Source organism: Talpa occidentalis, unplaced genomic scaffold (assembly GCF_014898055.3).
Source record: "Talpa occidentalis isolate TD23 unplaced genomic scaffold, MPIMG_talOcc4v2.1 talOcc4.8, whole genome shotgun sequence".
Classification (NCBI taxonomy): Eukaryota; Metazoa; Chordata; class Mammalia; order Eulipotyphla; family Talpidae; genus Talpa; species Talpa occidentalis.
Window position 1 is genome coordinate 108,836,723 of NW_023605194.1, and position 13,191 is coordinate 108,849,913.

Here is a 13,191-nt window from a genome sequence, read left to right on the forward strand (position 1 = left end):
CTTAAATATAATCAGAGAATGCATGTTTCTTGAAGAGGAGACACATGAAAGTCAAAAAAGATGAAGTTAGCGTTGGTAAGAAACATCAAACACTAAAAATGGCTCTAGTTTTCTCCTTTTGAACATAAGCTTTTTCTGGCTCTCCTCAGTATGCTTTCCTAGAATTTGTGTTGTCAGCTGGAAAGAAAAGCACCTTTGAACAGATTAGTCATGCCTGTTCTTTAAAGCCTAACTGGAATGGACACTGTAACTATTGAGATGATTGAGACACAGGGGTAAAGCTTGAGAAGAAGAAACCTAGATGGTTTATTTCAAAATAAGTTTGCATCACTCAAAAAGGAATCAAAACATTTCATCAGTTTATTTTATGAAATAGTTATCAACTTAAGGGTTCAATCTTTCTGTGCCTCAGATAACTCTTTTGTAAAATGGGCTATAATACCACTTTATTGAGTTGCTTTGAGTATCAAATGTGTGAGCTTACAACCATGCAAAATACCTAGAACAATGTGTGGCGCTGAGCAAATGCACTTCGTGTTGCAATGCCCCTTGTCCCGTCTTTGGCCCATTTCTCTTTATACTTGTTCCCCTGCTAATCTCACCAGATCGCCTGACTATTTTTTTAAAGGTTTATTTATTTATGCATACAAGAACTGGGGTGTAGACCAGAAGTATAGGGGGTGAGAGGGCTCACCAGAGACAGAGTGGGGAGCAGAACAGGCAGATCTACTGAAATACACTGCTGAGGGGAGCAGCGGGTGAGAGAGTAGAGGTCTGCTGCGCCATATGTGGGTTAGCTCCCTGACTGGAGATCGAACTCATGCCGCAGTGGCTGGTGATAGCTTGATAGCACTGAGACTCTAACCTCTGCACCAAGATCACTTAACTTTAAATATCATCTAAAGTGATTCCACATTATAGTTCCAATGCCTTCTCATTCCAGCACCAGCCTGGGGTGCCTAGTAGATTTCTCAAACTCACTCTCTTCAGAATAATGTCTGTTCTCTCTCCCCAAACTGCTCTACCTGCAGCCTTTTCCTTGATGTCATTGCCATTGGTCCAAATGCTCAGGTGTCCAAAACCTCTTGTACTTTCTCTCATTCTCCACAGCCAAACTGTCGTCCTGCAAAAATAGATCCAGAATCTGGTAACTTACTGCCTCCACTGCTGCCCCCTGCTGCAAGCCACCCTATTCTCTGTCAGGGATTACTGTAATAGACTCCTAACTGGGCTCCCAGCTTCTACCCTTGCCCCTCCAGTGTCACTTTTCAAGAAGGTGAAAATGATCAGCCGACATGATCATTTAAAAATATTTAAGAACATTATCTGTTGAAGATAATTAGGATGTGCTTAGAGATTCAAGTTCAGGGATGCTGATCAACAATATTTATACCAGGCAAAAGGTGACAATAGCCTAAGTGTTCAACAATAGGAAACTAGTTTAATAAATCATGTTATAGTTAGAGGATGGATTATTTTGCAAGGTTGCAAATGTTTCATTAATAACATGTAGGTAATAAAATTATGAATTAGCAAGTATAATATATTCACATTTATATATTAATTTGCAAATTAAAAAATGTATATGAACAGAACAAAAGACAGGAAGGAAACACACGGTAATATTAACAGCACACAGAGGTGACCTAGAACTCAACAGTCCTAGAAGAGCTACTATTACACCTTAGCAAACCCCCTTGGAGCAAATTCAGAGTGCATGTGCAAATTCTAATCTACACTTCCTGTAATGTTCTGTAGAGTCAGCTTAAGCAACCTGCTCTTGCAGGCTGCAGATACACTCACAGGGTACAGCCCATGAATACAAAGACATTTTTACTCTAAACTTGTTGTAAAAAAATGATTCATATACAGATAGGTCTCTCATAATTTTTTTTAAAAATTCATATACAGCATGTTTAGCAAATAAGGGGGGAAAAATCCCCTAATGCTTTTAGGAATTTAGATCTTTTAAGTCTGCCAGATTAGGATGGGTTAAGCTATTTTTTGCAATGACTGATAAGAGTTTTTCAATAGCTTATCAGCTTTTAACTTGCTTTAAAAAGTAGTAACAAGTGCAAGGCATATGTTTTGGCTGGCATATTCAGGGATTACTATCTATTAGTCCTTATTTTATTTTTGTTTTAATTTATTTATTTATACAAGAGCTGGGGTACAGCCCAGAGGCACGGGAGGGTGAGAGGATTCACCAGAGACAGAGCAGGAAGCAGAACAGGCAGACTGACTGAAATACACTGCTGAGGGGAGCAGCGGGCGAGACAGGAGAGATCTGCTGCGCCATGTGGATATTTCTCTGGTCAGCCGGGAATCGAATTGGTGCTTCAGAGGCTGCGGACAGCTTCACAGTACTGTGCTCAACCTGCTGCACCACCGGGGAGGCCCACATTTTTCTTAGTCTTTAAATGTGGAGCTTATAAGTTAGTTCTTAGCATTTTATGTTTCATGGTTTCTTGCTACTTACAAAATGAAGTCATCAGAAGGAGAAAAAAGATTCTAAATTCACTTCTTCTGTCCTACTCAGGCCTTAACCATCTTTATTCAGAGACCACATTAATACGATCAAGAAGTTTTGTCTTATTCTTTACATAAATAAAGTACAGATAACCACTCAAGCTACCTACTTGTTTTCACCTAAAGCTACCAACTTGCTTCTACCAAATGAAAAGCAAAGAATGCAAAGCTCCTAAGCAACAGAGTGAGCCACAGTCTGTAGGAAATGACCTGAGAGCCAGGTTTGCGGATTTTTTTTCATGAATCAAGTAATAAAATTCAACCACAGCAGGCATCGGGTATGCGATGAAATAGACTAACTTCAGCACATTCCTTTCTTTTATCACTTAGTTCAAATTAAGGCAAGGAGGCTGCCCTAAAAAACCCACATCTTGAAATGAGCACACGAAATTTTGCAGGACTTGGTTGCAGAAATGGAAGTATATTTGAATACAGTTACTTTGCTCTTTTGAATATAAAGCAGAGTTTAGCAAACAACAGTTCCCTTGAAAGAAGGAGAGAGCTGAATAAAAGTTTATGAGAGTTTGAGAGCTTTCTTCTTCTTCTTGTTTTTTTAAAGATTCATTTATTTATTTATACAAGCACTGGGTACAGTCAGAAGTGCGGGAGGGTGAGAGAATTCACCAGAGTCAGAGCGGGGAGCAGAGCAGGCAGCCGGACCAAAGCACACTGCTGAGGGGAGCAGCCGGTGGCAGGAGAGGTCTGCACGCCATATGGGACCCTCGCCCGGCGGCCGGGGATCGAACCGGCACTGCAGAGGCTGCGGGCAGCTTTGTAACCCAGCGCTCAACTGCTGCGCCACTGGGGAGGCCCAGCTTTTTTCTTCTTAAGACTATTTTGGCATTCTTTGAGAACAAACTAAGATTTTCTTGTCTTCTGGAAGAAGAGAAAGGTAGAAAATACTAATGTAAAACATGAGCTTTGCACCAGTAGCAAAGCAAGGGAATGAACTCAAGGATGACTTGATGGGATTGTACAAAATTGCCCATTTTGGTCACCTTCGAAGGCAGGCTGAGTCTACACTGCTCCCATGTCTATCAAATTTAAAATCTGAATGTTACTGGCATCAGAGTTAAAACCTTTATAAGAATGTGAACCAAGGCCTCCTTGGTGGCACAAAGGGTTAAGTCTCAGCACTCTGAAGCTATCCCTAGCCACTGTAATACCAGTTCAATCCCCAACCAGGGAGCTAACCCTGCTAAGAACTCTGTGAATAGTAATCTTGCATACATATTTTTAAAATTATTGAGTCGGGCCTCCCCGGTGGCACAGTGGGTTGAGCACAGCACTGTGAAGCTGTCTGCAGCCTCTGCAGCACAAGTTCTATTCCCGGCCGGCCAGGGAGATACCCACATCGCATGGCAGACCTCTCCTGTCTCACCCACTGCTCAGCAGTGCTTTCTGTCTGTCTGCCTGCTCTGCTCCCTGCTCTGTCTCTGGTAATACTCTCATCCTCCTGTGCCTCTGGCTTGTACTCCAGCTCTTGTGTAAATAAATAAATCTTTAAGAAAAAAATTATTGAGCCGAGCTACTTGTACTTTATACTAAAGGCAAGAGAGGGTGTCCAGTACACATTAACTGATGCATTGAGATCAAATCGTGGTTTGACCAGTATTTCTTGAAAACCACCAAAGTTTACACCATCCGCTTCTTTTGAATGAGACCTAGTCTTGAATATCATGTGAGATAGGAGTATTTGCCACGTCCTCTAAGCTTACAATTCTTTTTTATTTCTGTGAATAAGCTTGAACATAAAGCAAGTAGAAATTATAAATGAAGTATAATAAAAGTGACTTTGACACTGACATTTTATTTTCTGAAAGGGTTTGTTCACCCTTGTCCTGGAGCAATGAATGCTACTGATTCTGGATGGAGGGGGACTGGCTATAGGGAGGGGAGCCAAGAACACCCGGGAAGATAAGAAACGCGAATTATCTCCGAATGGTATCCCACCACCTTCACCAGAGTGCTAATATTAACAAATATGTGATAAACGGTAGGCGGGGGTGAGGCAGGCCCCCTAGTGGGCATTTGGAAACATGCAGGACATTTTTCCTCACAGTGGTAACTGTGGATACAGACCGGTCATTTGATGGTTGGAGGGTAGGGATGGTCAATACCCTGCAATGCACAGGGCAGTTCCTTGACAAATGCCAACAGCCCCCTGCTGAAAACGGTCAAACACACTCATCCATACAGGGGCTTTTCCAGAGCCTGGTCATGTCCTTGTTACTCTACACGCAGCTCCCAGAGCGCCCGTCCTGGGCACCAGGCCTCCTCGCTTACTTCTGAGGGCTTACTGTCCCTCTCCCCAGTTCCTGGGGCTGGTCTTATACCTCACACAGTCTTAGCGTTTTTCCAGCCTGAGTTGTGTGAGGGGGGAGCGATCTGCTTGGGGAGGAGTGTTTAGGCGTTCTGACCTTCAACTTCAGGATCTGCTTCCACCCTGACGAGCCCATGGACTGGGTTAAGCATTTGACTCTGAGCTGGCTGGGCCAGCGTCTTCCAAGAGAAATACACAACAGTTCTTCTCTTGCTTCTCATGATCATAGCTCTATGCAAGAGAAAATGTGAAAGATTCTGTATTTTAGTTCTGTCACTGACCTTGGGCCACTTAGTACCTCAGACAACTTAGTTTTTTCACTTGTAAAATGAAGGAATTGGGCTAGATGATCTCTAAAACCATTTCAGCTTTGTGCTTCCATTAAAAAAGAGACTTGGTCTAGGATTTTGGCACATTTTACTTTCCTTCCTTTCATAGGTCTTTTAATTTTTTTGCTAATCAGAAGTCAGTGGCATCTTCAGTAAAGGATAATTTGATTATTTGGGCAAAAATTAGAATTTTGGAAAATTTGTATCCACTATGTTTATCTTGACAACTTCCCAAAACATCAGGAATTTCTGATGAGATTAGGGGCAATACTAACACATGCAATTTTTGATACTGTGTAATGAAATTTGTTAAAATTTAGAAAATCTGTAGAATTCAGTGAACTACTTTTCAAATGACCGATTTATGTGATTTATCAGGCATGGGTCAAGATCTATTAAAAGTGTGAGGTAGGGCCTCCCTGGTGGTGCAGCGGGTTGAGCTCAGAGCTGTGAAGCTGTCTGCAGCCTCTGCAGTGCGGGTTCAATTCCCTGCCGGCCAGGGAGATTCCCACATGGTGCGGCAGACCTTTTCTGTCCTGCCTGTTGCTCCCCTCAGCAGAGCTTTCGGTCTGTCTGCCTATTTTGCTCCCTGCTCTGTCTCTGGTGAATCCTCGCACCCTCCCATGCCTCTGGCCTGTACCCCAGCTCTTGTATAAATAAATAAATCTTTAAAAAAAAAAGTGTGAGGTAGACTATGCATTTTAATATAACAGTATAAAAAGTCAATTGATATATATTCAGATGCCGTATTCTTATTAGCCTTGAAGAAACTATAATTTGGTGGGAATGTAAAATGTCCAGCCCCAATGGAAAACTGTGATGGTTTCTCAAGATCTGCCTTTGATCCAACAATTCAACTTATGGGTATCTATCTGAAGCACTAATTTGAAGGGATATATGCACTCCTATGACTATTTACAAAAGCCAAGTTACAGAAACAATGTAAGTGCTCAATGACAGATGAGTGGATTAAGAAGATGTGGTCTATATACAGAATGGAAGCTGAAAAAAAAGAAAAGAAATGTTGCTGTTTGCAAAAACATGGATAGAACTGGAGGGGATAATGCTAAGCAAAGTAAGTCAGAAGAAGAAAGACAAACATTGGATTGCTTCACTCATGTGTGGAATGTAAAGAAACAAAACAAAGGGACAACCTAAACAAATCCTAGAAATCTAACTGCAGAACTGAGGCTTCAAAAGGGGAGGGTGGAGGTTGGGGGCCAATGGAGAAAGGGGAAACAGGGAACCCTGTGGACTGTGGGAGCTTTGGTGGTGGGTGTGGCGTGGTAACAGACATCTGAAAAGAGGTGGAACCTGTACCTTTAAGTCATATAAACTGTTGTAAACATTACCTTAATTTAAAAAAAAATAAGGGTTTCCCCTGGTGGCGCAGGCAGTTGAGCATAGCGCTGTGAAGCTGTCCGCAGCCTCTGCAGCGCCAGTTGGATCCTGGCTGGCTGGTGAGGGTCCCACATGGTGCAGCAGACCTTTCCTGTCTCTGCTCCCCTCAGCAGTGTATTTCGTCAGTCTGCCTGTTCTGTTCCTTGCTCTGTCTCTGATGAATCCTCTCACCCGCCCGTGAATCTGGCCTGTACCCTGGTTCTTGTATAAATAAATAAATCTTTAAAAAAAAAAAAAGTTCCACCAGCAAGTCCTTCCCCAAAGACTCAAAGTACAGCTGTCTACACATGGTGGGGGTTGGGGGGGAGGGCGGGGGAGGGGTGTGTGTGGGCTCAAACTTCAAACTGCCAGGCACTGCCTTGGACAAGCACTGAGCTGGTAGTTGGAAGGACTATCCAATGCCTTTGGGGACCTCTAAGAGCAGGATGTTCTGCCCCCTGACCCAAGCTCCCTACTTCATTTCTACCAGTTATGAAATTCACCATTGCTGCCATTACTTAGCTGAAAGAGAGCCCGCAGAAGGCACCTGGCAGCATCTTTGTTCACTGGGAGACTCTTCCCTCCTTCTTTTACCATCTGCTAGAGTTTCAAAGCAATCCTGATCTTCAGCAACCAGGGGAATTTTCAGCTTCCAAGTTCTAGCAGCCCTACAGTGAGGATACACAACAATAAATCATCAGGGAGACATTCCACTTGGTTTCCAAGAAAGTTGAAAATATAATTTCCTAGGAGGAGGATTAAGTGGAGGATCTGACAACAAACGAATTATGGATATTGAGGGAACATTACATTTTGTCATCTGTGTGGATTCTTAGTAAATGAACTTGACATTTTAGGCCTAATTCAAGTGTTTGTAGAAACATTAGACAAGTGGTTTGAGAATGTCTGTGAACTGGATTTAATTTTCCAAATAGACAGGTTCACAAGATTCTTGCAGAAACGGTGCTGGGGAGTGGCAGTGGCGACCAGCATGAATGGGATGAATGAACTGGAGAAAGCTGAGGTTGGCTTAGGGGACTCTCCAGCCCAAGCTCTATCAGCTATAAAAGAACATAAATCTTCCTAAGGTCCCAAGAAATATTAACATTGGTGAAATTACTATAAAAGTGCTAACCCTGCCTTTATGTATTGGATCTTAAAATATTTTATTTTAAAATAAACTTAGAAAACGTGAGGAACAGAGAACATCAGAGATTACCTGTGTAAAGGGAAAGGGACCGACCGCAAGGATGAGTGATGGGGATGGTGGAACTGCGAGCATATGGGTTGGTTGCACAACACACAGACTGGACACTAAAGGATGATTTCACTGGATGCAAATTGTCAATTTTTAAAGACAGTGGAGAGCCAAAAACTTAGCTGATGTAAAAAAAAAAGGGGGGGGGTTTATGGTTTTCTCTTGCAGTCAGAAAAGACAACTCCTTTGGATGTACAGAAAGGAACTATGACGGCCTCACCGGTGGCGCAGCGGTTGAGCGCTGGGCTGCGAAGCTGCCCGCAGCCTCTGCAGCGCCGGTTCGATCCCCGGCCACCAGCGAGGGTCCCACATGGCGTGACAGACCTCTCCTGCTGCTGCTGCTCCCCTCAGGAGTGTACTTTGTCAGTCTGCCTGTTCTGTTCCCTGCTCTGGCCCTGGTGAATTCTCTCACCCTCCCGCGCTTCTGACTGTACCCAGTGCTTGTATAAATAAATAAATAAATCTTAAAAAAAAAAAGGAACAGTGAAATATGAGATATCTTCACTATCAAAATGTTTTCAAGAAAAATAGCAGGGCCACTCTGGTGGCGCAGGAGTTAAAATCAACACTATCAAGCTATCAGCAACTACTGCAGCATGAGTTCAATCCCTGGCCAGGGAGCTAACCCACAAGGCACAGCAGACCTTTCCTGTCTCACCTGCTGCTCCCCTCAGCAGTGTATCTATCTCAGTCAGTTGGTCTGTTCTGTTCCCCACTCTGTCTCTGGTGAATCTGCTCAGCCCCCAAATCTCTGGCCTACACCCCAGTTCTTATATGCATAAATAAAAATAAACCTTAAAAAAGAGAAAAATATGCATAGGCAGAAGTAATATTTTTTTCATACCTAATAATTTGGTGTGGAATTTTTCTCTCCGAATAAAAGTGTTGGAAACATTTACTTTAAATCTCATTAAGTCTCAGGTAATAAGCAAAGAATGAGAACAACAGAGATTAGTTCCACAAGTCATTTCACTATGAAACTATATACAGTTCTTTAAAAAGAAGGAAAAATCATTGGCTTACATTAAAAAACAATGGACTTTGGACAAATAGTCAAAACAAATTTTCTTGAAATACAAAAATTCCAATGTAACATGCTGTCTATAAACTCCAACCAGGTTGTTCACAAGAATTTCAAAAATACACATACATGAATTTACACAGCTAATATTTCGCAGCTCTTCAGAATCTCTATGTGAATTAAGAAATTGTCTGAAATGGTCTGCCTGGACAGCCTGCAGCTGGAGCAGATGGACTGGCAGTGCCCGCTGTGCTTTGTTAGTACTTTGCCCCTTTCTTGGCACCTCTCACTGCCGTACCGGCGTGTCAGAGAAAGGCTGCATCTGCCTTACTTTCCTTTTGGCCAGTGACAGTCTGGGTGGGTCAGATGCAGTGTACCAGCCAGGAAAGACTGCAAGTCTCTGAAGAGAGGAAAGTCATGGGTTGTGGTTTCCTTTACAACACTGGTGCCCTTCTAGGGCCCTATTCATCAGGCTGTTTTTTTTTTTTTTTTAAAGAAGTCAGTTAATTTTTTTTTTTAAAGATTATTTATTTATACAAGCACTGGGTACAGTCAGAAGTGCAGAACGGTGAGAGAATTCACCAGAGCCAGAGCAGGGAGCAGAACAGGCAGAGTAATGAAATACACTGCTGAGGGGAGCAGCGGGCAGGACAAAAGAGGTCTGTCACACCATGTGGGACCCTCACCTGTGGCCGGGGATCGAACCAGCTCTGCAGAGGCTGCAGATAGCTTCGCAGCCCAGCGCTCAACCGCTGCGCCACCAGGGGAGGCCCTGGTTTGTTTTAAGATTTATTTTATTTATTTATACATACAAGAGCTGGGGTATAGACCAGAAGTGGGTGGGAGTTGGGGGGAGAGGATTCACCAGAGACAGAATGGGGAGCAAAATAGGCAGAATGACTGAAATACACTGCTGAGGGGAGCAGCGGGTGAGACAGGAGAGGTCTGCTTCCTCATGTGGTCAGCTCCTTGTCTGGGGATGGAACTTGCGCTGCAGTGGCTGCTGATAGCTTGATAGTGCTGAGACTTAGCTCCTTGTGCCACAAGGGAGGCCCCTTCATCAGGCTGATTTTTAAAGCACTTTCTGAGTTTAGACTCACCCAGGGGACTTTTAAAAATACCCAGTCCCTCTAACAGCCCCACCTTATGTCAACTAAATAAATATATCTGGGTATGAATTCCAGACATTGCTGTTATCTAAAACCTCCTCAAATTACAGTAAAGTACACAAAGATTTGAGAACAAGGGCTTCAAGCCACAAAATAAAACAAGCAAGATCACATGAAAAGCTATGAAGGTATAAACACAAGAAACCTTGTGTGTAGCACTGCTCATCCCTTGTTAATACCACGCCCTCTTACCCTTCAGGCTCTGCACACTGGAAAGATGACCTAGAGCCTTTCAGTTAATTTTGCTTCCTTGTTTGGCGTGTGTGGTTTGCTGACAAGCTGCCCAGGCCATGGTGAAAGCAATTGCAATTAAACCTGCTGTGGAGTCAGGGTGGTTTTCTGCATCAGTGAGATTTTTCTTAGAACCCTGAAAGAAGGTAAAAAAGAAAATGAAAATGAAGGAATCAAAGGAATCTCAAAGGTAGTTGAATATAATGTTTTGGTTGTAAGGAGGGAAAAGGGGCTGTTGTGAACAGAGGAATGGTATTTTCAGTATTTCTAAGAAACCTTTGATAAAGGATCAAGAAATAAAATCTATACCCTGCACTTGTTTTGCATTATACTGCTGGGGTCTTTGTGATGGGGTATAGAGCTCTTTCAAAAGGATTAAAAGGTGACTACAATGAATACTATTCACTTTCAATATATAGGAACAGTTTAATAATTAGTAATGAGGCAACGTAGGGAAATAAGTCGTTATACTTTTTTTTAAAGATTTATTTATTTTATACAAGAACTGGGGTACAGGCCAGCCAGATGCGTGGGGGGTGAGAGGATTCACCAGAGACAGAGCAGGGAACAGAACAGGCAGACTGAAGAAATACACTGCTGAGGGGAGCAACAGGCGAGACAGGAGAGGTCTGCTGCGCCATGTGGGGTTCTCCCTGGCTGGTGGGGAATCGAACCCGTGTGGCAGAGGCTGCGGACAGCTTCACAGCACTGCACTCAACCACCTGCGCCACCAGGGGAGGCCCTATTCCAGTTTCTTAAGGTGACCACAGTCCATGTTAGTTGTATCAGTTCTATCTTTTTCAAATGATCTTCTGTGTGTAGCGTCTAAACTGTCAATGAACTACAAAGAAACACAAGTAATCCGTGATTTCTTTAGACTAATCACATTTTAGCTATGTCCTAGTAACTCACACATTTATCTGAAGTCTTTTGCAAGGGCAGAAGTATCCCTTGCACTTCTTTGGCAGATCCTGCCCATAGCTTGATACTGTGGGTGATAATGAAACAAGCAAAGTGGGCTTCTCTCATTTCTCCTCTGCCCTCTCTCCACTTCCTACCAAGCCATTCCCCAGTCCCTTAGCTTATCTGACTTACCAGATGTCCATTTTAAGCTTCAGGAGTTTAAGTTCCAGTTTATCTCAACAAACCAAACAGACCAATAAAACAACAAAAGGCAAAACAAGAGAAAAGAACACCCTCCTCCCAGTAAAAAGTAATCTGTAAAGTGATGTTAATTTGCCTGATATAGGGACTTAGAGGTGACTAAAGTGATATACAAGTGCTTCCCTGCTAACTCAAATCTCTGGGAAGATGGAGAGGTCTCCCTCTGCTTTCTGGAGTTGCCAGCCAGTTAGATTTGGCCCTTAAAGGATATACGGTTCCGTACATCTGAGGAAATGCTTAAAAGTTGTTAAAGACCTAATTTTTATTTTAATAATTCAGATTAAGTTTTAAATGACTCTAGGTAACATTGATGCATAACATTAAAAATAAATGTATATTTTATACATATAAAAGTCTTTTATACATTATTTCATTGGTTGCGAATTACTAATTTTGTGTCCAGAGTAGGAAAGGTAGCTATATTAGGCCTTTCTACAAATAAGTGACTCATAAGGAAAGATTATTGGCTAGATGAGGAAGGACCATGTTTGGATTAGAAAGCACTTTTTTCTTTAGTTCAATGGCCTTTTTATTTTATTATACTGGAACTAGAGGCTTTAGCATTTCAATCTTGTTAGGGAAATACCATGTAATTAAGTATTAAATTGTTTAGCACAAAAAGTAGCAACTGAAGATGGGAGAGAAAAAGGGCTCTTAAGGGCTGGGAAAGTCTCCATGCAAAGCCAGGGAGTGCGGGATGTATTTTCTACTAAAACTTGAGTTTCTACTAAAATTTGAGTTTTGACTTGGGGGCCACTCTGCTCGGTGTCAAGTTTACAAACATGGTTTTCAGAATACATTCTACCTTCAGGTACTCACTAGGGGAACAGACCACAATCTAGTGAAGCAGATTCTGAAGAACTGATTAGGCTTTACGTAGGTAGGAGCTCACGGGCAGGGGAGTTTAAATAAAATCAAAAGAGAAGGCAGACAGGCAAAGGACGGAATTTTGAGAATTGGTGGGCCCTTCCCAAATAATTTGTTAGTTTGATATGCAAAATGTACTTTTTCCTTAATAGTCACCATTAACAGGTTCGAAACCAGAGACAAAAGCAAATAAGCGAGACCTCTTTCACTGTCTTTCCCACACCCAGAAGGCGTCTCAAGCTTTGAGTCTATCTCTTAGGGCCACAATTTATGCGGAAAAACCGGAGCGCGGGGAGACTCTGAACCAAACACTCCGCAAGCGCAGGTGGAAACAAGAACAGGTGGTCGGGGCACCCGGGCTCGCGCGCTGCCGACGCTTCCCCGGCGCGTGATCTTGGCCAAGTCACTTAAGGCCCGTCTCGCAGGGCTGTGTGTGCGCAACTTAAACCAAGACTGAGAAAATATTTCCTCTTTCAGTCCAGGTGCTTCTGCTACGCGGCGTCTGCTGCCTCCGGGCTCGCGCCAGCCCGGCCATTTTGGGCTCCGGTGCCACACGACGCCGGCCGCGAGCACCGCACGGAGGCCTGGCCTTTCCTCACGCCCACCCCCGCCTCCTCCCGCGCAGGTGCTGCTCAGCGCCGGACGCGTCCGGGGAGGCGGCGCCGGAGCCGAAGTCACGCCTTCCCGGGGGCCGGGGAGGACACCCAAGCCCGGCAGGGGCAGGTGAGCGTCGGCGCGACGCCAGGGAAGACCGTGCGCCCCGCGCCTCCCTGTGACGGAAGCGGGTGGGCGCTGTGGCACGTCGGGCGCGTTGACGTCCTTCGCGCGCGTCGACGTCACTCGCGCGCGCCGCCGGCCGGAAGGCGTCGCGGTCCGCGGAGCCGGCCGAGCGGGGCGGGGCGCGGGGTTTCGGGGCGGCC

General features: G+C 43.9%; 1 protein-coding gene and 1 pseudogene across 5 annotated transcripts in view; one reads left to right on the plus strand and one right to left on the minus strand.

The window, feature by feature from the left end:
- ARHGAP10 (Rho GTPase activating protein 10) overlaps window positions 1–12,785 on the minus strand; it is a 253,278-nt gene extending 240,493 nt beyond the window's left edge. For 2 of the 5 annotated variants that reach the window (XM_054690276.1, XM_054690272.1), the window contains exons 1-4: window positions 12,472–12,785; window positions 10,202–10,376; window positions 7,109–7,229; window positions 1,026–1,123 (exon numbers count right to left, since the gene is read on the minus strand). In XM_054690276.1, coding sequence (XP_054546251.1) covers window positions 1,026–1,123; window positions 7,109–7,158 — 148 coding nt within the window. In that variant the 5' untranslated portion in view covers window positions 7,159–7,229; window positions 10,202–10,376; window positions 12,472–12,785. Of the gene's footprint in view, window positions 1–1,025; window positions 1,124–4,949; window positions 5,084–6,533; window positions 6,784–7,108; window positions 7,230–10,201; window positions 10,377–12,471 lie in introns of those variants that run through there. The other 3 variants (XM_054690274.1, XM_054690275.1, XM_054690273.1) reach the window with 3 other exon arrangements.
- On the plus strand, window positions 7,175–7,721 carry LOC119234763 (AP-3 complex subunit sigma-1-like; annotated as a pseudogene).
- Window positions 12,786–13,191: the final 406 nt, after the last annotated feature.